Source organism: Anser brachyrhynchus (assembly GCF_964034855.1).
Source record: "Anser brachyrhynchus genome assembly, chromosome: 18".
Lineage (NCBI taxonomy): Eukaryota > Metazoa > Chordata > Aves > Anseriformes > Anatidae > Anser > Anser brachyrhynchus.
In genome coordinates this window covers 8,873,587-8,899,282 of record NC_137711.1, presented here as the reverse complement: position 1 = coordinate 8,899,282, position 25,696 = coordinate 8,873,587, and the positions used below count along the sequence as shown (strand labels likewise).

Below are 25,696 nucleotides of genomic sequence, written 5' to 3'. Positions count from 1 at the left end.
CACGGATGGGATGGGATGGGATGGGGGAGATGTGTGTGCAGGGGCTCGGGGCAGGAGCCCGAGGATGTGCTGTGCTGCTGCCACCACTTCAGCAATCCCCTGCTCTGACTGTCACGCACGCTTTGGATTGTGTCCTGGACATGCTCTTTGGCTTGGGGAAAGTAATAACCCGAGAGGATCTGTGTTTCCCTGGGCTGAACAAATATGATTTTTCATAAAAAATAATCAGGGAGGGGCAGAACTGCGCTTGGCAGCAAATGTGGAGTGAGAGCCCTGCACTCCGGGGCCAGGCAGCTCTGCATCTGCCGGGTGGGAGAGGGGGAAGGAGGAGAGGGGAGGGAGATGAAAAATCACTGGCAAAGAGCAGGGCAGCAGTACTCAGAGGCTAAGTACCTCCCTTGGAAAGAAGGGCATCGCCTTGGTTCGCTCTCTTCAAATGAAGAAGAGAATTTTAGCCAGCGTTTTCTTTCTTCTCCATCCCCGGGGCTCATAACTGTAAATGAAAGGTTCTTGGAGCAAGTAGCGGAGGCTCAGACACTGTCATCTTCTGGCTAGATTCAGCCTGGGGATAAATGGCATGGAGGGAGTGTAGTGGAGCAACACTTGATTGCATTGTTTGAGTTCTGACCTGTGTTGTCTCATGTGAAAATGCTTCGCCGAACATAATTTGATTTAGGTGTGCTCCATGCAGCCCTGCTGTCCTCCCCCTCCGCACTCTCCTCCCATCTCTCTAGCCTTGCAGATAGCTGAGCGGGAGAAAGAACCCCTTGAATCCCCATTTTCCCCGGCCTCTCCAGGCCCTCCAGGTCTTTGGCGGCTCTGGCTGCTTTCTGGCACCTGTGTCAGCGCGCTTGGAGGCTGCGATCTGTGCGCTGACTTGCAGCGTGCATCCTTTCCAGCTCCCCCAGCACCAGGGCTGGGGTTACAAGGTGATGCCTGGCTGCCTGAAGCTGCGAGAAGCTGCAGGCTCCAGCTGCGGGGCTGTGTGCGTGAGCCAGGTGGAAAAAAAAATAGCACTTCTGCTTGGTGAAATGCTACAAGAATATCACCCTAGTGTGAAACTAGAGAGGCAGACGGCACTGCACATTGCATCTGCTGGAGTATTTGCGGGGGTCTGCACCACGGTAGCTGCTGCTGCGGCTGCTGTCAGTGCCCAGAGCCCCACCTTCCCTGCCAGCATCCCGAGCTTTGTGCCTGGGGCTCCGTGGCCATGCTCAGGGCTGAGATTTTGGCCATGTCCCAGCAGCTCCTCTGCACATACGTGCACCACAAACAGTTCATTGCTTAGCAAGGGGCTTGGGCGTTGCTGGGCCAGCGTCAGAAAGGTGTGAGAGCGATAAAATGTGAACTGAGCTGCTAGCAGGGTTTGCTTTACCTTCCTGCAGTTTCCTTCCTAGCTTTCTCTGCAAATGGAGGTTGTTTTTTGTCTTTGCAGCAGACAGTGGCTTGTCTTAAAAGTTGCTCCTCTGCTGCTGCTGGTTCTGCTTCTTCCCTGAGAAGCAGCCCCAGGCCGGGAAGAGCCTTCTCTGCCCCTTCCCAAACCTTAGACACATGCCTGGGTTCCCCCTGCCCTTCTAAAGGTGGTATTAGGAAATGCAGTGTATTTTATCAGCCTGTATATAGGCTCAGACGATGCACCAAAACCCCTTCAGGTGGGAATCTGGCAAGCTCCTCAGCAGCCACAAGCACCTCGGTGCCACCTGCAGTGGTGGCAGGGCAGCCTGGTGGACGCTGCTACAAGTGGAGACGCCTGACTGTGCCTTTAAAGAGAATCCTTCAAAATTTGCTCGAGGACTTGAGTCTGAATGAGAGCATCAACCTTGAGGTTTTATGAAATTAAAGCTCGCTAGCATTAATCATCATTTGGATCCGCTTCACTGGGTGCCTCACGTTGATTTACCCTGCGAGAAATAATGCCTTTGCTTCGTCACGGCTAACCACCTGGGTCCTGACGGGTTAAAATCCGCAGGCTGAAACATGCATGCTGCCCCGTCCCTCCTTCCTTTCCATTCACCTTCTTCCTTTCTCAATACTTCCCCTGAGTTTTTTCCCTTCCTCTGCAGCGCAGGCCTGCTTGTGGCGTAAGGAGCCGGGCGATAAAGGCTGCCCGGTGGTGCCGTGGGCTGCAGCTTGTGCTGCGTGGGGCCGTGCGGCTCCCCTGGGCTCTCGCTTTGTGTTCAGCACCTTCGAGGTCTCGGGCAGGAAGCAGGGTTTGGGCTGTGCATGGGAAAACATCGCTTATTGTCCCCTCTCTGCTGCCTTAGGCGCTGGCAGCAGGAACACGCAAAGCTTTCATAGCGAGTGGAGAACGAACAGGAATTTGGGAAGGAATCTGATGCTCCCTGTGCGAGGAATAACCCCAGCCCTGGGGATTAGGAACTTTCCTGGGGACTGGTGTGCCCTGGAGCTGCCTCCCCCCAGCCTCCCCCTGTCTGTTGTGACCCCGCCGCGTGTCTGATCCCGTGTGGCATTCGCTTTGTTCCTCCCTCTGTTTGGTGACAGCGATGCTCCATCAGCTGCAGTATGGGGAAACGCGCGAGTTTACCGGGATTTTTCGTGTTGCCCCTGAAAGGCAACACGAGAGGGGTTCAGGCTGTGAAAGCCGAGGTCCCGGCAGCGCTCCGGGCCCGCAGCTGGCTTGTTCCCCAGCCCGGGGGACGGAGGCTGTGCCCTCGCAGCTGGCCGGGTGACTCAGGCTGCAGACCGTCAATAGGAATCGGTGGTGGGTGGCACGGGGGGGGGGGGGGCTGCTGGCAGTCAGCTTCGCTGCTCAGCCTTACCCGCATCCTACATCATCAGGTCTGTGCCATGCTTACAGGGGCGCCTGCAGTGTCCCTGCCCTCGAGCCGGCGGCTTTGGGAGCGCAGAGCCGTGGCGGTGACCCCCGTGTTAGCGGGGCAGCGTCCCCCCGCTCTGTGCCCGACGGCCAGGCGCAGGGGGGCCGTGTGCGGGATCTGGGCAGAGGGCAGGCGCCGTGTCCCGGAGGTGTTACGGCCGCGTCCCCGCCGCCTGCCTGCCCTGCCCTGGCCGCCAGCCAAGTGGAAGTTTCCGTGAAGGCCAGCCCATCGCCGCGGCCGCGCATCCATCCCTCCAGCCCGCCCGGGGAGGCGAGGCACCAGCACCCGGCCGCTGCTCGCTGCGCGCCCTGCACCCATCGGGAAGGGAAGGGTGCCTCCAAAGCCCCCCTCTGCTCCACCTTGGGAGCGAGGGGGAAGGCCAGGGACTCAGGGACTTTGGTTATCACTCCGGGGCTGGCTGCAGGAATCCTCCCCTTATCGCGGCGTCGCGGAGGGGACTGCCAAGGCGGAGCGGGGACTCCTCGCCAGGACCAGGCGTTGAAGCTCTCCGGAGGGGCGCAGGGGGAGAGCGAACGGGTCCTGTCCGGGAGCAGCAGCCCGTGATGCTGCGCTGGGAGTGAAGTCAGCCTTCATCAGCCGAATAGTTTATGCATGAATCGAAACTTCAGACCTGGCAGGGTGGGGGAACGCGCAGGATCTTTGCTCTTTTCGAATGCTCTCGCCAAGGAAGGAGGAGGGGATAGAGGAAATAGCAGCAAAATAGGACTGGGGAAGCGGGGAGAGATTTGAGAAGCTGGATGAGTTGTTCGCTCTGTTATTGCGAGGAGCCAAGTTCCTTAAGCATCTCCTGGTGGATATTAACAGAGAGCTGTGGAGACCGGAGCATTCCCCTGGACACTCGCAAGCTGTAGCTTTAAGACTGTTTTACAGAGGACTTGGGATTTCCAGTTTTCCTGCGCCTGGTGGAGTATTTCAGGGAGTTACAGGATTTTCGGGTCATGCACCCCCTTTTTCCTTTTTCTTCCTCCTTTCTCTTCCTCTCTTACTCTTTCTTTTCATTTCAAAGAGACAAAGCTACTTCAGTTTGGAGCACAAACATATGATCAGCACATGGAAATGTGGTAATTTGGATGCATTCATGATTGCAACAGATTGAAGAAATTAGACCAGACAAAGAGCTTTTTTTGGAGGAGGAGGAGGCAAGGCAAGGAGGGAGGGAGAGTGGGTGAAAGAAGGGGACGCCACCGAAAAAAGGGACGGCCGTGACACGCGGATGCTAAATATATCCCGTAGTAATGGAGAAGGACCGGATTTCAGGTAGGCTATTGATCTTTTAATATGTTCTGTTCTGCCTCTGCCTTCCTACCTTTCCAGTAGCTTCTGCACTTTAAGAAGAGAAACAGCCACGCTCCGGCTCGGTTTCAGCAGTTTCTTTTATTTATTTATTTTTTGCAACGTTTCCTCTTTGCTTTTTTTTTTTTTCCATCCTCCTGAGCCCTCTAGACAGAAGGTGGTTCCAGCAGAAACCGGGGGGGAGCGGGGGAAAAAAGAAACTGCTCTCTAGGTCTGGATTTCATTTGAGTCTCTCTCTCCCCCCTCCGTTCCCATGTGCCGCTCGGCGCGGGGGGATGAATGCTGAGCCTGTTAGCTCGGAGCTGCGAGTCGGGAAGAGGGAGGAAAAGAGCCGAGCTCTTGGCATGGAGACGCATTTCTGCTCTGAAGGTTGGCTCCTGACTTTGTGTGGCTGTGCGTTGCGGTTGAGCTTTCTCTGTCTGTCTCTTGCCCTCCGGTGCCCGCTGCCTTGCCGGGGGGGAGCTGCAGGATGCGGCCCCGCGGGTGCCTGCGTGTCCCGCACGGCGGCCGCTCGCTCTGCAGCGCTGCCGGCTCGTGCTTCGCTCCCCTCACTGGCCGAGCACGGGGTGCTTGGGGTGGGTGGGGGGCGGATGGAGGGCGCCGCAAGGAGGGAGGAATAACTCCGTCTTGTTCCCCAGCTTCCCTGCAAATCCCAGCTAATGGTGCCTGCCTGCGTGCTTCCAAAACCCGCTCCCAGGTGTGCTGAGCTGGCGGGGAGCGGTGTCTCTGCAAGCTGCTCCTGCAGCAGTTGCAGGGTGGCCGCTCCTCTGACCCTTTATCCCGAACAGCAGGGAGATGGGATGGGCAGCACGGTGGCACTGCGAGGCTCGGGCTCAGTGCGTGCGAGCAGGACGGCCGGGATCAAAGAGGGACAGCGAGGGGCAGGGGCCAGCAGTAAAAGCCCCGGTGTGCTGCAGCCGACGGGATGCCACCGTGGGTCTCCCTCCTCCATGCTGAGCCGGCGTGGGCACGAGGCCTCTCCTGGGCGTTCCCAGGCGGCTGCTGGGCATCGGCGCTGGAAGGGAAACCACAGGGATGAGAGGAAACGCTCAAGCCAGGGTGGAGCGAAACTGTGGCCAGAGAAAGCTGCTGCCATGGCTGGCCCCACGCAAACCTGTGGGGCCCCATCCAGGCACATGGTGAGAGCCCCTGGGAAGGGGACTTACCTGCAGGAGCATCCTCCGCTCCTCGCTGCCTTCGAAGAGCGCAGCCGATGCCTCCTCATCCCTCTCTCCATCTCTCTTGCTCGTGTTTTCTGCTCTGGTTTGAGCCACTTCAAAGCATTCCTGAGAGCTGCTCCTAACGCAGCGGCTGGCGTGCGTTTCGGCAAGGCAGTGCCTTGGGCTGGGAAGCCCTCTGCCGCTGCGTGCAGGCCTCTGCGAGGCAGGGTTTGGGGGAACAGGAGGAGGTGGCAGGGTGGCTTTGTTCCCCTTGCGGCCTTCCACATCTCCTGTTGCATTCTCGGTGCACCCCTGGGTTCCTTCCTGCTGTGCAGTGGGGGCTTTGCAAGAGGTTGCTGGTGTGAAAAGGACTCTGATTTAGGGATGTGGTTTAGTGGGTGGTAGCGGTGGTAGGGGGAAGGTTGGACTGGGTGATCTTGGAGGTCTTCCAGATTTCTAGGAGTTCTGGCTGTGGTGATGTGATCTGAGGCTCTTTGTTCCCAAAAAGCATCACAGATGGGTCTCTCCCAGCCCGTAAGCTGCTGCAAGGAGCACAAGCCCCCTGCCCAGGCTGGCTCTGCTTTTGGGGCTGCAGGCAGGAGGACTCTGGGTGAGCACGGTTGTGCAGAGATGCACGAACTCATGCTAAGGCATGAGCACGAGCAGCATCTGTGAATTACCAATGTCCAGGTGCGTGCGTGTTTCACTGGCCCGTGTTGGAACTGGCTCAGCTGTGGGTGGTTCAGATGTGGCGGAGCTGGGGCTGCGTCAGGCTGGGGTCAGGACGCACAAACAGGGCATGGGGAGCGCGCCCCGTGCCCTAACCCAAGGAGCTGTGCCCGGGGGCTGGACGTGGGGCACGCGTGTGGCTGCTCCGCTCGGCTCAGGCAGGAGCAGGCTGTGCCTGGCGGGATGGGAAATGTAATGAGGTAGGAAAATCATCCTTACTGGGGCTTCGGGTACAAAGCTGGCAATATCATGGGGGAGGAGAGGATCAGACCGTAGCTCGGCTGGCTGTATGTCTCCTTCAGAAGGTGCTGCCCAGGACACGGGCGGCCGGGCTCTCCCCCCATGGGCAGGCAGCGCTCCCAGCGCAGGCAGTGGGAGAGCCAGAGCTCCGGCCTCGGTGACTAAACCGAAACATGACTCAGATGAAAGCAGATCTGTGCAGTGCTGGGGGTCACGTTCGTCACTGTTCTGGCCCTAAGCATGCTTTTAATTAATATTCTGCTGTGGGTGGGAAGAGCTGACTCTGGAGCTGACTGTGTCGCTGCCGGACGGGGTGAGGGCACCTCGGAGCGGGTGGGAATTGGGCCTCTTCTCCTCCTCGAGGGCTGTTTTCCCACAGCCGCTGGAGCTCAGCACGTCCCATGGGGTCTGCGCCGCCCAAGCAGAGCCCAGGCTTCCTTGCAGCGGAGCAGTGTCCCCAGTCTGGGATCCCATGACGATGACAGGCACTGCGGGTGCAGGCCCTGAATGCACAGGGTGATGCTGGGGCTGTGCCTGGCGCACTGCCTGCTCCAAGCAGCGAGGGCTTCCTCGGGCTCTGTGATGAGGCACTGGGCTCCGGTGGTGCCCTTGGGTGCAGGTATAAGAAACACCCTCTCGTACAACGTGCTGATTCCTTTTAATCCAGTTAAACCATCTCTCACACGTTTCTACACGCTAATCCTGCATGAAAAGCCTAAATCAGATTGGTTTCCAGGCATCCTGCTCTGGTGGTTTGGGGCCGGGCAGCTGTGCCGGGGGCTGCGGCCCTGCTCACATCTGTGCTCCGCTCTGCCTTTCCGAGCACTTTGGTGGCAGCAGGGGTGCTTCTCGGCTGGAGGTGGCTTTCCTCAGCAGATGGCTGGTTTGATTAGTCCAGATCTTTCTACAAAGCCCTGATTGTGAATGCCACGGGGCCCTTTACCTCTCCTTGAAAGGAAAGGGTCAGCAGCATGCCAGGCAGCGGGGGTCTGGTTACTGCGATGAGGGAGTGACGGGATCGGTGCAGCCGTCGTGGGAAAGGAAGTCTGATCTCCCAGGTAAATTATTAATGCTGCCTTTAAAATTACACTTTGCGAACCCAGTGTAGAAGTTACTAAATGATTAGCAGGTGATTGTAACACCTGGATGCAATGAGTGGCATGTACGAGGTGCAGGGCCCAGGAGCAGGCAGCTGGGAGTGCTGGAGGTGCTTGTAAGCAATTTGCTGAACTCTAGAACAAACGGGGAACTGTTTATTAACCCACTGGTGATCGTGTCGTAATCTTTTAGTTATACAAAGCACCACCTGTGGGTATATGCTTGTGTGTGCATATGCATACAGAGTTTAACATGTTTTATGTGTCATTTGTGCACCTAATGATCAGAGCAGTGAGAAGACAGCCCCTGCTTGCAGCGTGGGGCTTTCGGAGGCTGCGCAGGCAGCAGCTCTCACGCTGAGTGCATCAAGACCGAGCATCTTCGGTGGTCCTCAGAGCCCCGTGGGAAGCACCACGTGCCTGCCCTGAGCAGTAGGGAAGGGGACTAGCGATCCTGTGTGTGAGTGTTGGAGGTGTGAAGGGTGGGTAGGAGGGAATGTGCCATTTTGTCACTTTTTTATCCAAGTTAATCTTTAAAAAGCATGCAGCAGGGTTGGGGTTGCTTCTTATCACTCTATCTTTTCTGCTTCAAGATTTTTGGTGCCGCTGTTGTTCCTAGGAGATGGCAGTTAGGACAGTGACATATTGCTTTTTCATGGTCTTCACACAGCTGTAGGCTCTCCCTTACCAAATGTGTTTCTTTCTGCTCTGGCTTGCAGCATGGGACACCAGGTCAGGCATTTGCAGTGTGGGTGCTTCTACCTTCCGTTAGATCCCACCACCTTCACCCAGCCCTGGTACCCTGGATGCTTTCCTGCCTGTCCTGCCTTAGCTGTCAGCCACCGAGATGTCCTTAGTTCTTCCCTTGCTGCCCCCTGCTCCTACCTGGTGCCCACACCCGTGGTTTGCTGCGGTGTGCAATGCCGTGTCCCCCGAGTGCCATGCACCGCAAAAAAGCCTGCAGCTTTTTTTGCCAGTGTTCTTGTTAAGCATCTGCCTTCACCCACTTCCTAGCTGCTGCGCAGTGACCTGTTGTGACTGCGGGTTTTGGCTCAGTTGATAACCAGATAGATCCCGTTGGGCCTCCTCTCGGGAAGGGTTTGGGTTTCTTGGGGCTGCAGAGCTGCCTCTGCAGATAGTTGTGTTTGCAGCGTGCTCGGCTGCTCCCAGCCTGCTCTCGCCTGGCCAGTGGATGCATTCCCGCAGTTGTCTGAGGCATGTCAAGGTATGAAGCATTATCCATTTCCTGATGTCTGCTTTTAAATCTGCTGGAATTTCTGCTCATCTCCATTAAATACGATCCCGCTGTGGCGCACAGCTCATCTCTGGCCTGACAGCGGAGGTGACGGTTCTCAGCACCGCTCTGCTGAGCTTGGCAAAGCCCGGGGCAGGAGCTCCCTTCCCGCCTGCCCTCCTGCTCCGTGCTTCGCTAGATGACTTGGAGCCTCCCAGCAGAGCGATTCCCATGCTGCTGGGGTGAGGGAGGACGTTTCTCATGCAAGTCAGGGCGCTTCCAAGGTCCAGCATACCATAATGCTGAGTAGGAGCAAGTACGTAGTTAGGGAAGTATGTCTGGGTCAACACATGTCTTCTGTTGCCTTAATGATCTCAGAATCACAATATCTTTGTCCTGTTGGCTTCTCCATGCTGTATTGCAGCTGTAACTAATGGACAGAATAATTTGTTAGAGAGCAGCGATGCCTTGGGCTGCGAGCACTGCAGTGGGGTGCGGGGCCCCAGCATTGTACGGACAGCAGGGAAGGTTTAATGGGTAGCGAGTCCCGTTGTACGGTACGATGCCTGAGAAAATTCAGGCTAGATTTCTTGCTCTGCCTCAGATTTCCTGTAACTCCTTGGAAAATGGCTTTTGTGCTCCCACTACCCCTTGATTTTGAGGCAGGATCTGGCCTTTGGGGGTCTGTGCTGAAGCTCTCTGCAGGCAAAGGAGCTTCTACCCGTGCTTTTAGTGCTTGGTGGGTACTCTGCAGAGAACAGCTGAGGGAGATGGTACCCTGTCCTTTACTACGTGCTCAACCCATGTCCCTCGATAACATCTCCTTTGCACCGAGCTTCTTGGGAGCCAGGCTCTGCCCCTGCTTCTTACCAGAGGTTGTTTGCACGTGCAGCTTCCTTCCTGAACGCCCGCACAGAAGGGCGACTGAGTAGGCCATGGCATCCCCTCGCTGGCACTTCGGGCTGTCCCCGCTCTCTTTATTTTGTCTTGGCTGGCACCTGGGTGCCGCGGGCTGGCCCAGGAAGGCCTCGATGCCCTGCTGGGGCTGGGGCTGCCGTTCGGGTGTCACGCTGCTTCACTGTGACAGGCAAAAGGACTTTGGGGTGCCAACGCCAAGAGCGTTGTCAGAGGCATACAAATAGCTCTCTTTTGTGGCTGGGGGGAGAACGGGAATGACTTTGCAGGTGAATAAAATGCATTAGTTTTACAAGCAATAATCACGCAATAAACCTGAAAGTGGATTTTTTTTTTTTATTTTATTTTTTTGCTAAGCCTGGTCTGTATCCACATGAAGTTGGTGCTACATAAGCAGGCCTGTGTTAATTTTGTGATCACATCCCTACCAGAGAGCGTCTAAACTAAAGCAGTAGTTCTGGGAGCAAGCTCTGGGTTCCAGGGAAACTGATTTGGGGAGCGATAAGCGTGATTCCTCACATGGGATTTGTGGGCTCGGCTGCGTGTAACATGCTGTCCTTCGCTTTCGATGAGTGCAGTTCAATGAGTGCAGGACACGCTTTTTTATTAGTTTCAGATGCTTTTTCGTTCCAGGGCTGCGTGTTTCAAGTTCTTAGCCCTGGTTGCTGGCGCGGTGGCTTTGGTGACATTGGCTGGTGTGGGGCAGGTGTCGGGGCCGGGCACGTGCTGGTCGGTGCTGGGCTTTCTGAGCTACTGTGTAAGCACAGGGCCGGCAGACGTGGGATGGGGATCTCGCAGCGGCTGAGCCGCTCGGATGAACGTAAAGCCGTGGCTTACAGGCGAAGTGCATTTGAGTTTGTCTGGATCATTTATAAAACAAAGGGAAAGAGTTAAAAAACTGAATGCTTGGCAGGAATGTGTGCTTTGAGGAGTACCAAGGAAGCTGGAAGGCAGCTCCTGTGCAGTCGGGCAGTGTGGAACTGCAGCATGGGAGGCCTGGACCGGGCCTGGGATCCACGCTTGAGCCCAGGGCCCATTTCTGCTCTCCCCTGGGGCTGGTGAGGGGCAGCGGTGCTGTGTGGAGCTACATGGCAGTGCCAGCGCCCAGTGCTCTGTGCTTGTGTCCCGGATTTTGTCCCTGTGCCCCTGGCTTGTGTGAGCTCCAGCAAGTCACGGGTGTCCTCTGCTCAGTGTCTGTGAGGTGTTCGCTGGGGCTTTGGGCCGTGAGATGAGGGGAAGGGCCTGCTTGTACGTACAGCTCTGTACCTGCACCTTCTGCTGAAGCACCCCTTGCTGGCCAGTCCGTGAAGTGAGCTGTTCTGTGGGAGAGTTTTGTGCAAATTGTCTGTTCGTGATGTTACTGTGACAGTGGGCGCCCAGCTCTGGTCAGCCTTTGGGTGCTGACTGCTGGGTGCACCCCGAGACAAGGTCCTGACACCACCTACAGCGATGGGGCGAGCTGCCTGAGTCTGTGCAAGTGTCTGCATCGGGCCTCCCAGCCCAGAGACCCACGTCCTTGACCACGCTGCCTGTAAAGGAGAGGGGAGGCCATTTTAGCAGCTTCAGCCGGTCTTTGCAAAGCTACGCTCTGCAAAGTGCTCTCCGGAAACTCACTGCTGCTTTTTAGCATGCTTGCAGGGGGGATGCCCACAGAAACATCTCAGTGGGCTTTCTTGAACCACCTGGGTGCCTCTGAGAGGCGGGCAGCCGCGGGGCTCAGGTGATGGCTGACCCTGGGCTGACTGCGAGACCCCAGCATGGGTCGTCCAGCGCTTCCAGTGAGCCCGTCAGCAGCTGCATCCCGGCGGTACTGGTCACTGCTTGCCAGCGGGCTAAGGGCGGGTGTCCCCCTCCCCAGAGGCCTGCACCTCGGATCTCCTCTTTGGCACAGCTCCTTTGCTCCCAGTGACTCATTCCCGGCTCAGAGGGGCCAGGGGAGCTGGAGACGTGCAGCTTGGGTGGGCGACGATGGGTGCAAGGCAGTGGTGGCCTGGGGCATGCAGCTGGGCCTGTGGCCACCCAGGCCGGGAGGGGGCGGCGTGAGCCTGCTGCTGCTGCTGTGCCTGCTGCTGCTGTGCCTGCTGCTGCTGCTGCTGCTGCTGTGCCTGCTGCTGCTGCTGCGCCTGCTGCTGCTGCTGTGCCTGCTGCTGCTGCTGCGCCTGCTGCTGCGCCTGCTGCTGCTGCTGCGCCTGCTGCTGCTGCTGTGCCTGCTGCTGCGCCTGCTGCTGCTGCTGCTCGTCCTGCGGGAAGCCCCCACACTGTCCGCTTTGGATTTTACTTCCAAAAGTAGGCACAGGACTACATTCCGCCTCTGGAAAAAGATAGATGATTGTTGGGGATTGCAGCAGAGGGAAGTCCTCTGTGTGTATACGGAGGCACTTTATTTGTTAAAAATAGATGGGTGTTTTTCACCACGTTGCTGAAAGCATCTGGGTTCCCCTCTCCTAAGCTGATCAGATTTTGGCACAGCTTTTATTTAGCAGTGAGTCAGGATTTAAACTGTACCAGGAGGGAATGATCGTGTGGCAATTAGAAGCAGGAATTTTGGAGTCCTTTTCCTGCTCCTCCACTAAATTACTCTGCATCCTTATGTAAATCATTTAACACATGTGCTCTAACTTCCTATATGGAAAATGAGGTAGATGCTTTCCGCTTTTCATAGACAGGCACTTCAGGATCCTCTGCCAGGCAGCTGGGAGGGATTTGTCGTGATAAAGCTGGGAATTTGACCCGTTTGAGATGCCGGCACCCCCGTGCAAGGCAGGGCTGAGGCTCCCTATGGGGTAGAGGCAACTCCTGATGTTGATCTGAGCTGTGGGGCTTGTGAGTAGCTGCACATCAGGCTGGAGATGTGAATGGATCTCACCGGACCCGTCTTTCATCTGTGCTGGGGAGCATGGGCCAAAGAGCAAGAGTATGGGATTTATTCCCGGGCTGTGATGTCCATCCGTCGGTCATCACAGGCAGGGGAGGTGCAGGCAGAGCTTCCTCCAGAGGGACTTTGGTGCTGAGTGGTACAAAATCACCAGCCAGTGCCTTGTTCCCAGCTGGAGCAGCACCAAACCTGGGATCATGGCTCTGCTCTGCTCATCGGCAAGAGCCGTCCGGCTCTCCTGCCTTCACCAGGCAGACAGGAGGGGACGTAAATCTGCTCAGCCTCCCCTGCTACCTGCAGCTGGCCTTTCAGTGCCGTCCCCTCTCTGCTAGGGGAAGATGACCTTCTCCTGGTACGACATACCGTTGCCCCCAATTTGTCACCCTGAGTCCCCTTTCCCTGACTGTAAGGAGTGCTGTGGTTTTGCTCTCTTGCTTTCCTTTTGCCTCCAGCTTCTCTCACCACTGTGAGGTCCATGGCACTTGGAGCAAGCGAGGCTTGTAGAAATGCTCACGAAAAGGGCTTGTGTTTAAGAGTTTAGTGACTTATTTCGGTAGAGACAAAGCAGAGAACTGCTAGGCCGGGAAGCAGGAGGTCTGCAGCACCTGAAATATTTACCATTTCATTCCCCTCTCACGTTTCAAGCAGTTCGAGTGGAGAACTGGTCAGACCCGGCCCTGGCTACGTGAGAGGCGCTTGCTGACCCCCTGCTCCCCAGGGAAGGGGGCCCTCCTGGAAAGTGCCGCGGCTGGTGAGCAGTTGGTTGTGCGTAGGGTAGGTTTTTTTTTTCCATAAAACTTTAAAAATTCCCAGTGAGTGGAGAGGGAAAGTGAACTATGGAAATTAATTGTGTATCTCGTGCTCTCAAATGAAACACACCCTGGGGAAGGCAATATCCTCCACCAGAGGAACAGCAGTGTTGGCCCCAGACCAGGAAACCCTTCCCTCTCCGCTCCCCTGCGCAGCAAGGGGTAAGTGCTGTAGGGAAATGCGGCTCCTGGGGTCCTCTCTCCTGGCTCTTTGCCCCTCGCGACACCCACTGGAGTGCCCTGCTGAGTGCGGGCTGTGCTCTGCCATCGCTTTGCCCTTCACCCACCAGTTTTTTCCATCGGACTGGTGTTACTGGTAGTGCAGGGCTCTGTACTTGAGCTGCTCACTGGTTGCGCTCTGAGAGCGTAGGCGACGTGGCTGGGTCTCCAGCGATGCCCTCAGGTTGGCTCAGGTGCTTGGCTTGGATGTCTGCTCCCAACCTTTCTCCAAAATGAGACAGCAAGAGGTAGGTCACGGCATCGGTGAGATACACCCGTGCACCTGGGGCTGTCCTGAAGCTGGGTTGCCAAATCTGGCATTTTATCTCCCAGTCAGCCCCCAAATGGGGTAAGACCCCAAAATGGGGTAAGACTGGTGTCCCGTGCTCATTTATGTTGCTGCTTCCTTAGCTGGGAGCCACGTGCAGGTCCGGGGCAGCTGCTGTGGCTGTGCCACTGCCGCACAAAGCGGGCCACGTCCCCACCAAGGGGCTGCGGCCGTGTTTCGAAGAAGGGGAAACTTCCCTGCTAGCCCCAGCGGTGCTGGAGGCAGCTCCGAAACGGGGCCCTTTGCCTGCAGCTGGAGAGGAAACCTAATCTTGCTCTGTAAAAAGGCAAGGAGCTGACAGCCAGATGTGCAGGGGACACGGGGGGCGGAGGAAGGGGGTGCACAATGGCAGGCGCTGGGGAGTTTTTGGTCGTGGGGGCTGGAGGGGGGCGAGGGACGTGAACGGACGGGAGCGCTGCAGCCCGCTCTGACCTGCGGGAAGAGAAGATGGAGCGTTTTGGAAAAAAACAGCTGTGAGAGGCAGAAAGAGGAGCACCAGGAGTGCTCTGCAGCAGCAGGAGCGGGGACTTTGAGCTCTCCCTTGCTTTGGCTCGGTGCCTTCCTCCCCCTCCTCGCTGCGTGCGGCGTTTCCTCCCTGGGGGCCAGCGCAGCCCCAGACCCCGCTCCATGGCCGGCGAAGCTCAGGCTGCAGAGCTCCCCGAGCTCTGCAAGAAGCAGTGCTCCTGGCTCAGCGGGCAGGGCGAGAGGTTTGGGAGGTTTGTTCTGCTGCTGGTTACCAGCTTAAACTCCTCTGGGAGTCTGAGCAGCGCCCAGACAGCCCGGCCCTGATTTTCTGCATTGAGAGGGCTCATTGTGCAGCACTGCCACATCCAAACCGAGCAAGTTATTTATTCCTTTTCCTTGTCAAACTCTTTTGTGCAAGGCTGAGCCTTCTCTATCTGGCTGCTAGTGCCCCGCTGCTGGCCAGAGCCACTCTGTGCCCCAACAACAGCAAGCGGTGAACATTGCACAACATAAATAATGGGAAATCCGGTCCTGTGTCAGAAGTCCCGTTCAAAGGCACCTTGGCTGTGCTCAGGACGTTCTGGCTGACGGATTTTCCCATGAAATAAAAAGTGCTAGCTGTTGACGTACAAATGCATCCGAAGTGTAAGCTTTTACTGTCAAATTTTGCTGCTTCTGGCTTAAAATCCTTAGGGCACGGCAGTGTAAATGAAGGATAGCTTTAGGGGACAGAATTTGCCTGAACTTGAGCAGGAGTTCACTTTGTTTTGAGTTGGAGTTCAGGTCGTTTCTCTGCCCTGTGACGATGCCTCTGTCACTTCGGGAGCTGCATGCAGGAGGAGCTGGGGGGGGGTTCAGCAGGACCGGCAGCAGCAGGGCTGTGCCCTCGCTTGCCTCTGGCCACCTGGGAGAAGCTCTTGGAGTAATGGAACTCTCTCACGCTTCCTTCCCCGTTTGTAATAGTGTAATATTGTAATAAAGTAATAGTAATTACATTAAACTGTGCAAGTCAGCAGTGTCTGCAGGACGCACAGAGTGTGGCAACACTCGTGAGAAGGGCTAGGATCACGCGAGAGGCTTGGAGGCACCACCTCCCTCCGAAGCCCACGGTCCTCTTCTACTGTTGGCAGTGGGGTGCTTTAGTCAGTGGGATGCAAATTAATCCAAATCTGCCTCTTGGCAGAGCACAATCCAAAATTCCATCCTCCCCGAGAAGCCTCCCCGCACTGATGAAGCTGTATATTCTAACAGATAAAGGTTTAGCATCTCTTTGTCTAGTTGAAAAAAAAAAAAAAAAAGAGATAGGAGATGTTGCTACTGGAAAGTTTTACTCCTATATTTTCAGAATATAGGAATATCACAGGTAGAGCAGTACAGGCACTTGTTTCTTTCAGGTGTACTTGTGAAACCCCGTGCTCGTGCGGACATCCCCTGGGACCGTGCGTGTGAGCACAGGTTAGGGGCTGGTGCCTGCCCTGGCAGTGCTGAGTGCTGGGCAGGGCTGGGATCGCCGTCAAGCGCCCGCTGCTGCACTGACAGCACCTGGAGCCCCTCAGGGAAGTCCTCAGCATGGCTTGCTCCAGGCCGACTCTGCTGCTGTCGGCAGCCCAAGGCTTTGGCCCCGGTGTTTCACGGCTGTCCTGCACCGAGAGCCTGCTTCTGCCGCAGGGTCCTCAGCTCCCAGTGACCGTCACGCCTTTCCCTCTGGCTGCTTTGGGTCTTAGCTCACGGGTCCCTGACTTACCTCTTCACGTCCTCTTGGATGGGCAAGTATTTTTCTTGTCTTTAGGAAATAGAAAATGAATTAATGTCCAGGATTGCCAGTATCTGTTATGCTGTTGTGAGGCTTATGTGCGGGTACGAGCATTTTTGAGTTAGCATGTCTGATCCATAACTTAACCCATCAAAAATACCCCCTTCGTGACCCTCTCCATTCGTATTGCATGGATTTAAACAATAAAGCTAGTCTGGTTTTCAATCATTTTCCTGGCTTGGAAAAGAAAGCATTGAAAAAAAACAACAACAAAACAGAACAGAAAGGCCCTCCTGTTTTCCACCAGAGACGCAGAATTTGCTCGGCGGGGAGCTGGTCTCTCTCAGGAAGCGCTGGAAGTGGCCTGTTGGATTTTACACCCTGCTCATCAGCTGCATCTGGTGCGAACAGGAGGATCTTGCGTTGCGAGGACTTGGCTGTTTTCTGCTGAATAGGAAGTTGTCCTTTTAATGTTAAGAGTTAAAGACAGACTCTCAGCTGACGTGGGCTCTCAGCTCCACTGACTCCAGCAGCTGAAAGCGTCTTCCCGGGCAATTCTGCTGCGCTCGGCGTTTCCCTCGGGTTATGTAAACAGCCCTGCTTTATGGATGGGGCCGGGACGTGCGATCCGCAGCTTGCCGACTGTCCCGTGCAAGATGCAGAGCTGCTGGAGAGCCTTGGGCAGTGCCGAGGGAGGGAGGAGGTGGGTGCTGAGCTCTGACAGTGGCTGCAGCTCGGCCCAGTGCCTGCTGCTGCCGGAGAAGTGCTGGGAGCTGAAAATGGAGCGTGTGTAGGCAGGGTGCCCAAAACGTGCTTTGGTACTTGGCTGGAGGTGTCCCTCTAGAAACGTGGGCTCACGATTTCAGAAGTCACCCAGTGTGTGACACGGAGTAGGTAGGAGGGGATTGCTCGCCTCTACTCCGCGCTCATGGGACCCCCCCGGAGCCCTGCGTTCAGCTCTGCGGCCCCCAGCACAAGGACAGGGACCTGTTGGTGTGGGGCCAGAGGAGGCCACGAGGATGCTCAGAGGGCTGGAGCACCTCTCCTATGAAGAAAGGCTGAGAAAGTTGGGGTTATTTAGCCTAGAGAAGAGAAGGCTCCAGGGAGACCTTACAGAGGCCTTCCAGTGCCTAAAGAGGGCTGCAGGAAGGCTGGGGAGGGACTGTTTGTCAGGGGGTGTGGTGACAGGACAGGGGGTAATGGCTTTAAATCAGAGGGTAGGTGTAGATTACACATTAGGAAAAACTCTTTACTCAGAGGGCGGTGAGGCACTGGCACAGGCTGCCCCAAGAAGCTGTGGCTGCCCCATCCCTGGCGGTGCCCAAGGCCAGGCTGGATGGGGCTGGGGGCAGCCTGGGCTGGTGGGAGGTGTCCCTGCCCATGGCAGGGGGTTGGAACGAGGTGGTCTTTAAGGTCCCTTCCAACCCAAACCATTCTGTGGTTCTATGACAGTCTGGACCTACAAAAATCCATCAGGAAAGGTGTCAAGAAAGCCAGGCTGTGCAGCATCCATGCTCCTCAGGAGTAGCTCAGGGCGCACAATTATCTTGTAGGTTCAGGTACAGCAAAATGAGCAAGCCAACAGAAACAGCAAAGTTCATCCCCAGGAGTTTTGGCTTCCTTGTGTGGCTCTACCTGAAGTCCCTTGCCTCTTATTTCTGTTGACAACTCCTGTGCCTCCCTAAACCCCTATTGCAGATGCAGCTTTCCACCAGTTCAGGATGCTGCAGGAGCTTGACCCGCACATCTGCGGCACCAAAGGCACCCCGATCAGGTTTTCCTCTCCATGAAAGCGTAGGAGTCGTATTTATCTCCGTGCTGGCAGGCGGAGGAGGATGCCACACCTCTGGGAGCTTCTGGGGGCTGGGTGGAGCGGGGCAGTGGAGGAGCAGCACGCGGGCTTGGAGCCGCTTCCGTGGCTCTGCCTTAAAGCCAGACACTGAGATCTGGCACGTGTTTCCAGGGGCCCTGGGGAAGGAGGGTGACAATAAATCTGGGCCGTGAATAACAGCCCCTTGCCCTTCTAGTGATTTCTGACACGCTGCTTTTTGATGACAAATGGAGCCCCGGGGTGTAATCCACGGGGGCTCCTCTTGGCTCTCCAGCTGAAAGTGCTCGCTGTGCGTGGGCTTGGCTGCAAGGAGCCCCCAGCTCTGGGTGTGAAGGTTGGACGGGAAAGGAAGCAAAAGCACAGATAACGCGTTGTGGGGCTTTCTCATTGCCAGGCTTGGAGATTTTGTTGTCCTCAAAATGTGACTGTGGCTCTCTGCTCCGGGGTGACACCGTGGCTGTTCCTAAGGGACCTGCCGGTGTGTGTGGTTCCCCCAGGAGAGGCCCCAAAGGGAAACGCCGACCAAGCACACCCTGCGAATGCCTAACAGGTCTAACTGCTGGGGCAGGAAATTCATCCTGGGGTGACTGGTGTGCGCTGGGGGAGCCCTTTTTATGGGAGGAAGACATCCAGTCCTCAGATGTGGCCGAAAGATAGAGTTACTGCCTTGTAAAAGATCAGGAGTGATAATGAGGGAGCTGCAAAAAGGTCCTTGTCTTTGGGAGCAGAAGCTCTGCAGGAAGCCCCAGCTGGTGTGGGACACCTTTAACCATGGTTGGCTTGGGTTGCTTCCCCTGGAAGAAGCCCGATTCACCCCTGGCTAAACCACCCTGCTGCTGCGTAACCACAATGCGAGCGCCGTGCCCCTTCCACCTCCCCTGAGACCTTCCCGGCAAACCCCTGCCTGTGCCTTCGTGCAGGGCTTGTGGCTGCTCCCAGTTGCCGTCTCCTTACAAGACAGGGTTTATTTCACTTCATTCCTTGTCAGCCTTCCTTGAGTTTTGCCAGCTCTTTTCCCTATGAGCCAGAAGACTGTTAGACATAGAAGGAAAGCGCTGCGTTCAATGTGCCTTTTAAATGCCTAATTCAGGAAAATGAAGTTTGTTAGCGCTGCTCTGCCTCTGAGCAGATGCACTGCGAGGGGTGTGCTGAAGGAGATGTCTGGTTCTCAGGATGGGGATGGGTTGTCGTCGCATTCTTAAGACCATAGATACTCGGCATATCTGGCATGAGAGAGCTGGGCTGGACTATTTGCCTTCTTTAGCTACTGGAAGCAATCCAGCCTGCCAGTTCCTGCAAGCTCATCCTGTGGTTTAGTGGATAATACTGATCCTTGTTCAACTCCCACGCCTTTGTGCCTTCCAAGCGGATGGGGAAGACTTTGCAGAGCCTGTACTGCGCACAGATCCCGGCTCTTTGCTGTGGAAGGCACAAGTTTTCATTATGCTGTGGAGTGCTTGCTCCAGAGTTTTAATAAAACGTTAATTATTGCACGGGAATGACCATGAGAATCATGACAGGTTGTAACTGGTCAGCGCGTCTAAGTGATGTAGGGTAGCAGCAATAGCTGAGGAGGAATGGTTGCTGCTTTGAACTTAATGAAATGTCTTCAGGTGCTTCAACAGGAGTTGGTCTCCTCTGCTAGGACGAGCCTTTGGTGTCTGTGGCAGCTTCTTGTGTGTCTGTGCAGCCGACTGCAGGCGGCACAGGGCTGCTCAGCTCGGGGCTGGCAGCTGATCAGCCTCTGGCTGCAGCGAGGAGCTGCTCGAGCCTGAGTTCTCTCGAGCAGCCAACAAGGCTGCTGAGCGCTGTGAATCAGTGGGACGGCCGTGTCAGGGCTGATCGCTGGGGATGAGCGTGCAGGCTTTATTCTGTGATTGCACCCACGGGGCTAAAAGCCACGTGTCCCAAACCGAGTGTTGCTCCCAGCAGGCCGGGCTGATCCAATGCTGTTCCTGGTGTGTTCGTATCTCAGCTCCTGAGCAGCACGGGGCTGTTGGTGAGGCTGTTCCTTGTCCGCAGAGCAGCTTCGGGCTGGCCTTTCCCCACGAGGTGCCCAGGGGACACGGTGTGCAGCAGGGCTTCGGCGAGCAAGAGGTGATGTTGGCTTCAGGTGCTGGGATGTCCCCTGGCCTCTGCGCCCAGGGTGGCAGCGGGGTGCAGATGTGTCCCCCAGGTAGGGTGGAGGAATGGGGTCCGTTTCAGATGAACCTCACCAAAGCTGTGAACGCCAAAGCTTTTGGCCACGTCTGACCTGAGGGTGCTGTAACTGCAACAATGCTGGCCTTGGTTCGTGTTATCAGACTCTGAGCCTTCAGGTGAAGGCAGGACAGAGGTTGCTGCAAAGAGCATGGCAGCAGCAAACGCATTGAGAGAGCTGTGCAATTCTGCTCCCACTTCACCCAAATCTGGGTGTGTATAGAAGATATATGAGGTGAGCAGATTTTGGTGTGAATGTGGCTGGCAGCAGACGCAGATCTTGGATTAAACATGTGCCTTGCAAGAAAGAGGCTTTCTTGAAGCGGACAGAGAGGCCTGCTGTTGCTGTGCAGCCACGCTCATCACCAGCGCTGATGCTAACATCACTATCAACATGTTTATGTGAAGCTTGGCTGCAAAATAGCTCATCATCCTCAAGATTTCTCAAGCGAGTTCACTAAATACTTCTTTTACTGTGCTGCCAGGGGCTGTCCCGGCGGCCAGTGAAAGAGGCGGCGTTTGGCCAAAGCGATGCCTGGCCCGGAGGTCCAATTCCCGTGTGCCTTAAATCCATCTGCAGGCTGGCGGGGGAACAACTGGGTGCTCTTTTCTCCTGGTAATTGTCTGCTTTATGTGCAACCCAGCCGCAAGCCGCTTCCATGGCACCTGTTTTGCTGGAGTTGCATGTGAACGTGCCCCTGGCAGCATGCCTGCAGCCCTCGCCGAGCTGCCCCGGCCCCTGGGGGCTGGTGCAGGCATCGTGAGGATGGGCACAGCCCGGCCCCGCTCCTGCAGCGGGTCAGCACCCTTCGCTCCGAGCTGCCCCGGGCTGCTCTGCGCCCTGAGCGCTGCTCTGTGCTGTGCGAGTTCGCTGTCAGCCCTCCAGCTGGCAGGCACCGCGCTCCCGAGTTGTAAGCAGGCATTGTGGAGAAGTCTGGTTTGGAAACTGCCGGCAGCAGTGGGGCCATAGCTGCAGACTTTGGACGCGAGATGCCCCTGGCAGGAGATGCACAGCTCTGAATGGAGAGCCGGCGGCAGCCGCGCCGAGCCCTGGGCGCAGCTGCGGGTGACGAAGGACCCGTGTGGGAAGTGTTGCTGATGCTTGGAGGCTCGTGTTCCTGCCGAGGAGGGCTCAGCAGTGACCTGGGCGCAGGATCCAGGCAGCAGGGCAGTTTTATTCGACTCTGAGGAATGTTGTCTGGTCGTTAAACCAGCCAAATTGGAGTACTGTGGTGTGCGGGGATTTTTCTGGAGGCGGGGGAGAAGGAAGGTATGTAGAGACAGAGCTCAGGTCTGGCAGATTACTCCCGTTTGTTAACATAAATGCTGGCTGTATCGGTCGGCCCCGTGATTCCTCGTCTGGGAATAACAGCACCCTTGAGCTTACAGACACTGACAGTCCCTGCCGAACGGGACGCGCTGATGCTTAATGCATGCAGCTCCTTCCTCCTGTCCTTCCTTTGCACATAAAAACACTTCACATTTGGTTTCTCGCTTGTCTGAACTTCTGAACAAGAGCACTTTAATTCTGCTGGTGGAACGTCTGGTGCCGTGATCCGTGGCCTGCTGGGGGTATTACAGGTGCCACTGGTGCAAATTAAAATGAACAAACAACAAACGAGTGTGGCGAGGCCGAATTTGTGGGAGGCTGGAGCTTGTGGAAGCGATGCAGTGTGCAGGCACCGTGCGGACTTCGTGTTGTTGGCTGGTCTGATTCATTTTGGGTGTGATGGCGGTGGCCACAGCTCATCGGAAGAGGCGTTTGGCCTCTTCCCTTTTCCCTGCTGGGCTTGGCCGCAGGGGTCATGGGTGTGAGCGGAGTGCGGGCTGTGTGCAGGTGGAGATAAAGCAGCCCTGGATTGTCACCGCAAGGGAGCGGGCCCAGCTCGGCTCGTTCAGGAAATTTTGACGCTGTACTCTTCATTTACAAACAAAAGCAGCAGAGGTAAGCGCCCTGGGGCCTGCAGCACGATGCCTGAGGTTTTGTACGCCAGCCCAGGGAGGGGCTTTGGCTCACAGCTGATGGCCAGAGCCTTTTCCTCTGCGTGGGGGCAGAGATCAGCTTATGACAATGCCTCGTGGTGCCAAACGCGAGTTGAAAACCCGCGGCCAGCCCCACGCCAGGCTGGATCCTCCATCCTGCCCAGGTGCGTGTCTGGCTGGTGACACACTGCTCCAAACCTCTCCCAGCTCCAGGACCTCCCCAGATTTTTACTCTCCCTCTTCGTTGGCGAGCATTTCCCGTGGGGATTTTCTCCCCCCCCTCACACTACTCGCTGGGGCAGAGCTGGAGCCCCCTGCTCCTCTCCTGCTGCTCGGGGCTGGCTCGGTGCCGCCTCGCTCCGGAGCTGGTGCTCAGCCCCCGGCACGCTCCCGGGCCCCTTTCCATCTAGGGCAAACTCTGCAAGGCAAAACGCTGCTTTTGGCCTGCTTGCAGCAGATCTCTGAACAGATTTTGGATCCTCGTTTGTTTGTGGAGGCTGAAATCCCCAGCGTCTCCCACCGACGTGTGCCAGCTGCGGCTCCTGCCAAGGGGGGCTCGTGGAAAGCAGCGCTGGGACGGGCCGGGGAGGGGGAGAAAGCCTGAGGTGCCCTGCCCTGGCCGAGCCTCGGTGCTGACCCCATCCCCTGGCAAAAAAGAGGCTGTGCCAACATCAACATCATCAAGTCCCTCGTGTGATAAGGGCTTAATCTTAGAAAAAAAAAAAAAGAGAGAAAAAAAAGTGCCCTGCGCCAGGGAGCCCGCGGGCACAGCTGTGTGCGTGAGAGGTGGGAGCAAGCAGAAGTGGCTGAACGCATGAAAGGGAGAGAGGGGTCAGAGGAAATTCTCCTAAAACCTTGTATTTGGATCGATTTTTTTTTTTAATTGGCTGTGCAATTTCTGCATGCGTAGGAGAGGCTGTGAGCAGCGCCTGGTGTCACAGAGATGGGGGGGGGGCAGAAGTGGTGGGCTGGGGGTAGCCCTGTGAGATGGGCCCTTTGTGGTGCCCTTTGCCCTGTGCTGCTTCTCCAGCAGGAGAGTTGCCGGAGTCCAGCCCCGGCTGCTTCTGCTTTTGGGGGGTTTCCCTCACACGTGCAGCCCGGGCTTGGTGCCTCACTGCTGCCCACGGCTCTGCTCGCCGGGGCCCTGGGGCCAGTGTGGTTACCCTGGGGTCTGGCTGGGGGGGATTGTGTTGGTTATAACTTGGGTAGGTCTGGTAGTGTTTGTGGTAAATCGAGAGAGGACAGTTGGTGAGAGCTGAAGGCCAAGGCCCTGCCATACGCGTGGGCTCGCTGCAGGCAGCTGGTCAAGCCGTGCGTGCACCAGGCCTGACGGGTCCCTCTTCCCCCTTTCACTCCCCTAGCCCAGGGGCTCGTTATGGGACCAGTCTTCCGCCATTTTCTGTGTCTGTCCTGGCCGTGCTGAGCTCCTGCGGCAGGGCAGGAGGAGGAGCTGAGGGTCCCCTGATCAGCCGGCAGCATCAGCCACGGGGCAGTGAGGAGGCACCCAAATTCTTGTCCACGTGGAAAGTGGGTTTGGGCAGCGCTGCCAGCCTGCTCGTGCCCCCTCCCCATCCCTGTGTCCTTGTGCCCTCTTCCCATCCCTGCCCGCTGGAGCCAGGGGGACAGGGGAGCTGCTGGTGGCGCTCAGCACTGTGTGGATGCAGGTCACCGCGCCTCAGCATCCCCACTGCGGGGTCTGACAGGGCTTTGTGCTCTCAGGGGGACCGGTGGCAGTTCCATGGGCATTTTCAAAGACAAGGAAAAAAGAGGGAAAAGGTTTTTCCCTCATTCCTCTCCTCCTGCCCTCGCTTCCTTCCCCATCTCAGCGCCATGCGCCGAGCTCCTGGCGCTTTGTCCCTGCTGCGCGGAGGAAGCCGAGTGGGCGTGGGGCTGCGGTTGGTGTGGGAATTGTTCTTATCAAGCTGCTTTTCGTCAAGAAAGAATAATAATAATAATAAAATCTTTGATGGTACCAAGGGAACTCAGGAGGCGCAGCTGCCCCGGAGGCCTGATCTGCGGCTCGTGGTGCTTCCTGAGCCTTGGCTGTGAGTTTTTAGGGTCTTTGTGCTGCGGCAGATTTTGTTGCGTGCCTGAAATATCTCAAGAGGAGCCGGGAGAGGCGGCCGGGGGCTGGCGCAGGGAGAGCGAGCCGCCGGACACGGCTCGCTGAGAAGCAGGGGAGAAGTATCAGAAAAGCAAGTTTCCTGCCATTCGCTGGTGTATTTATGGCTGGAAAGTTTGGGGTCGGAAAGGTCGTGAGCAGGCAGCAGAAAGCGGCGGTGGCTACAAAAGCCGCTTTCCCAGCTCGTGTGCTGCTCTCTGCGGTGGGGACGGGAGGGCCTGGCCGTGCCGTGTAGGCCTGGTGGCCCCGAGCGAGGCAGCGGGATGGCGAGGGGCGGTGGTGGCAGCCGTGGGATGGAGCGGGGCCACCAGGCACAGCCTTGGCACGGGGTGCCCTGGTGTGGCCGCCTTTGGGCATGGGACACGGTTCTGCAGCCGAGTGCGTGCACGCAGCTCTGCCAGCTCGCTCCTTCCTGCAAATTCTCCCAAATCAGGGACTGCTGGGAAGCTTTCAGGAACAGAGAGGCCTGTTTCCAAGGGGTTCGATGTGCGGCTGACGCTCACCTCCCCCTTTTTGCCTTGCGACCACCGTAGTGCACGCATGGTGGGAATGGCTGGGAGCGCTTCTCTACCTCTGGGAGCAGGCGCCCTGACACCTTCTGGAGCCAGGGGCACCCCACAAACAAGCAGGAGGGCTTTGCGAAGGGGAACACGCCGTGCCGTGCGTGTATTGAACTCACCAGGGGGTGAGCAAGGTTTCTGAAGCCTCTTGTTTCCATTAAAACGTCTGTGCTGTCACGCAACCGGGCTTTCGTGCTTGTTTGGTCTTAATATTAAAATGGAGTGGTTAATAATTAATACTTTATTTCATAATTGAAGTAATTAAGAAGGTTTTCTGCTTGGATCCTAAACCACTGCACCTCCCGTTTTCTTAAGAAAGACTAACCTGAAAATAAACGAGGAGAGCAAGGGCACGAGGCTGGGGTTGTTTTCCCTGCGTGAGGCTCAGGCAGATGCGATTCCTGACCCTCTTCCCATTTCCTTCCCGTGCAGGCGTCCCCCGACGTTTAATCAACACCAGAGAACTGCGCTTCCCTTCCCAGGCACCGCAGGCTCCCAGCCCTCTCTGCCAGCGTGCTGGGGACCCCGTGGTCCGGCCGGTGGCGGGGGGGGGACATCTCTGTCCCCATACGCCTGCTGCCGTGGGCACCGTGCCTCGTTCCTTCCTAGGGCCGGCTGTGCCCCACCTCGAAACCTGTTTGGCTTTTTGCCCCCTTGATTTTGTGGAAGTCCCGGTATTACTCCCATTGCTGGCTGTTAAAATCTTCCTCTAATTTCCAGCCCGCAGCTCTTAATGCCCTGTTTATGTCCCAGCCCTGTTTGGGTTTGGATTGAGTTTTTTTTTTGTTGTTGTTCCCTTGGTAACAGTGATCTTTGCCCGCAACACCTCTTCCCTGCAGCGCATCCGTGTGCGATGTTTCCAGCGGTCACATCCCCTCCCCTCCCAGCCCTCCTTTCTGCCCGCTTTCACTGGTGCTGGGTGGGCAGGATGAGTCAGGACAGAGCATTACTGATTTCCGCTTTGCTGCTGAAAGTACCTAATTTACTGCATTTTAGGAGCACCTTCGCTTTGTCTGTACCGCGTCA

General features: G+C 56.7%; 1 protein-coding gene across 6 annotated transcripts in view; it reads left to right on the top strand.

Annotated features, from left to right (window-relative positions):
* Positions 1–25,696, top strand: part of SEPTIN9 (septin 9) — a 129,509-nt gene that overhangs the window by 33,350 nt on the left and 70,463 nt on the right. Inside the window, exon 1 of one of the 6 annotated variants that reach the window (XM_080560668.1) lies at positions 3,099–4,115. The exons of 4 other annotated variants lie outside the window; for them this stretch is intronic. In XM_080560668.1, the coding sequence (XP_080416794.1) occupies positions 4,094–4,115 (22 nt within the window). In that variant the 5' untranslated portion in view covers positions 3,099–4,093. Of the gene's footprint in view, positions 1–3,098; positions 4,116–4,391; positions 4,521–25,696 lie in introns of those variants that run through there. One more of the 6 variants, XM_080560665.1, reaches the window with a different exon arrangement.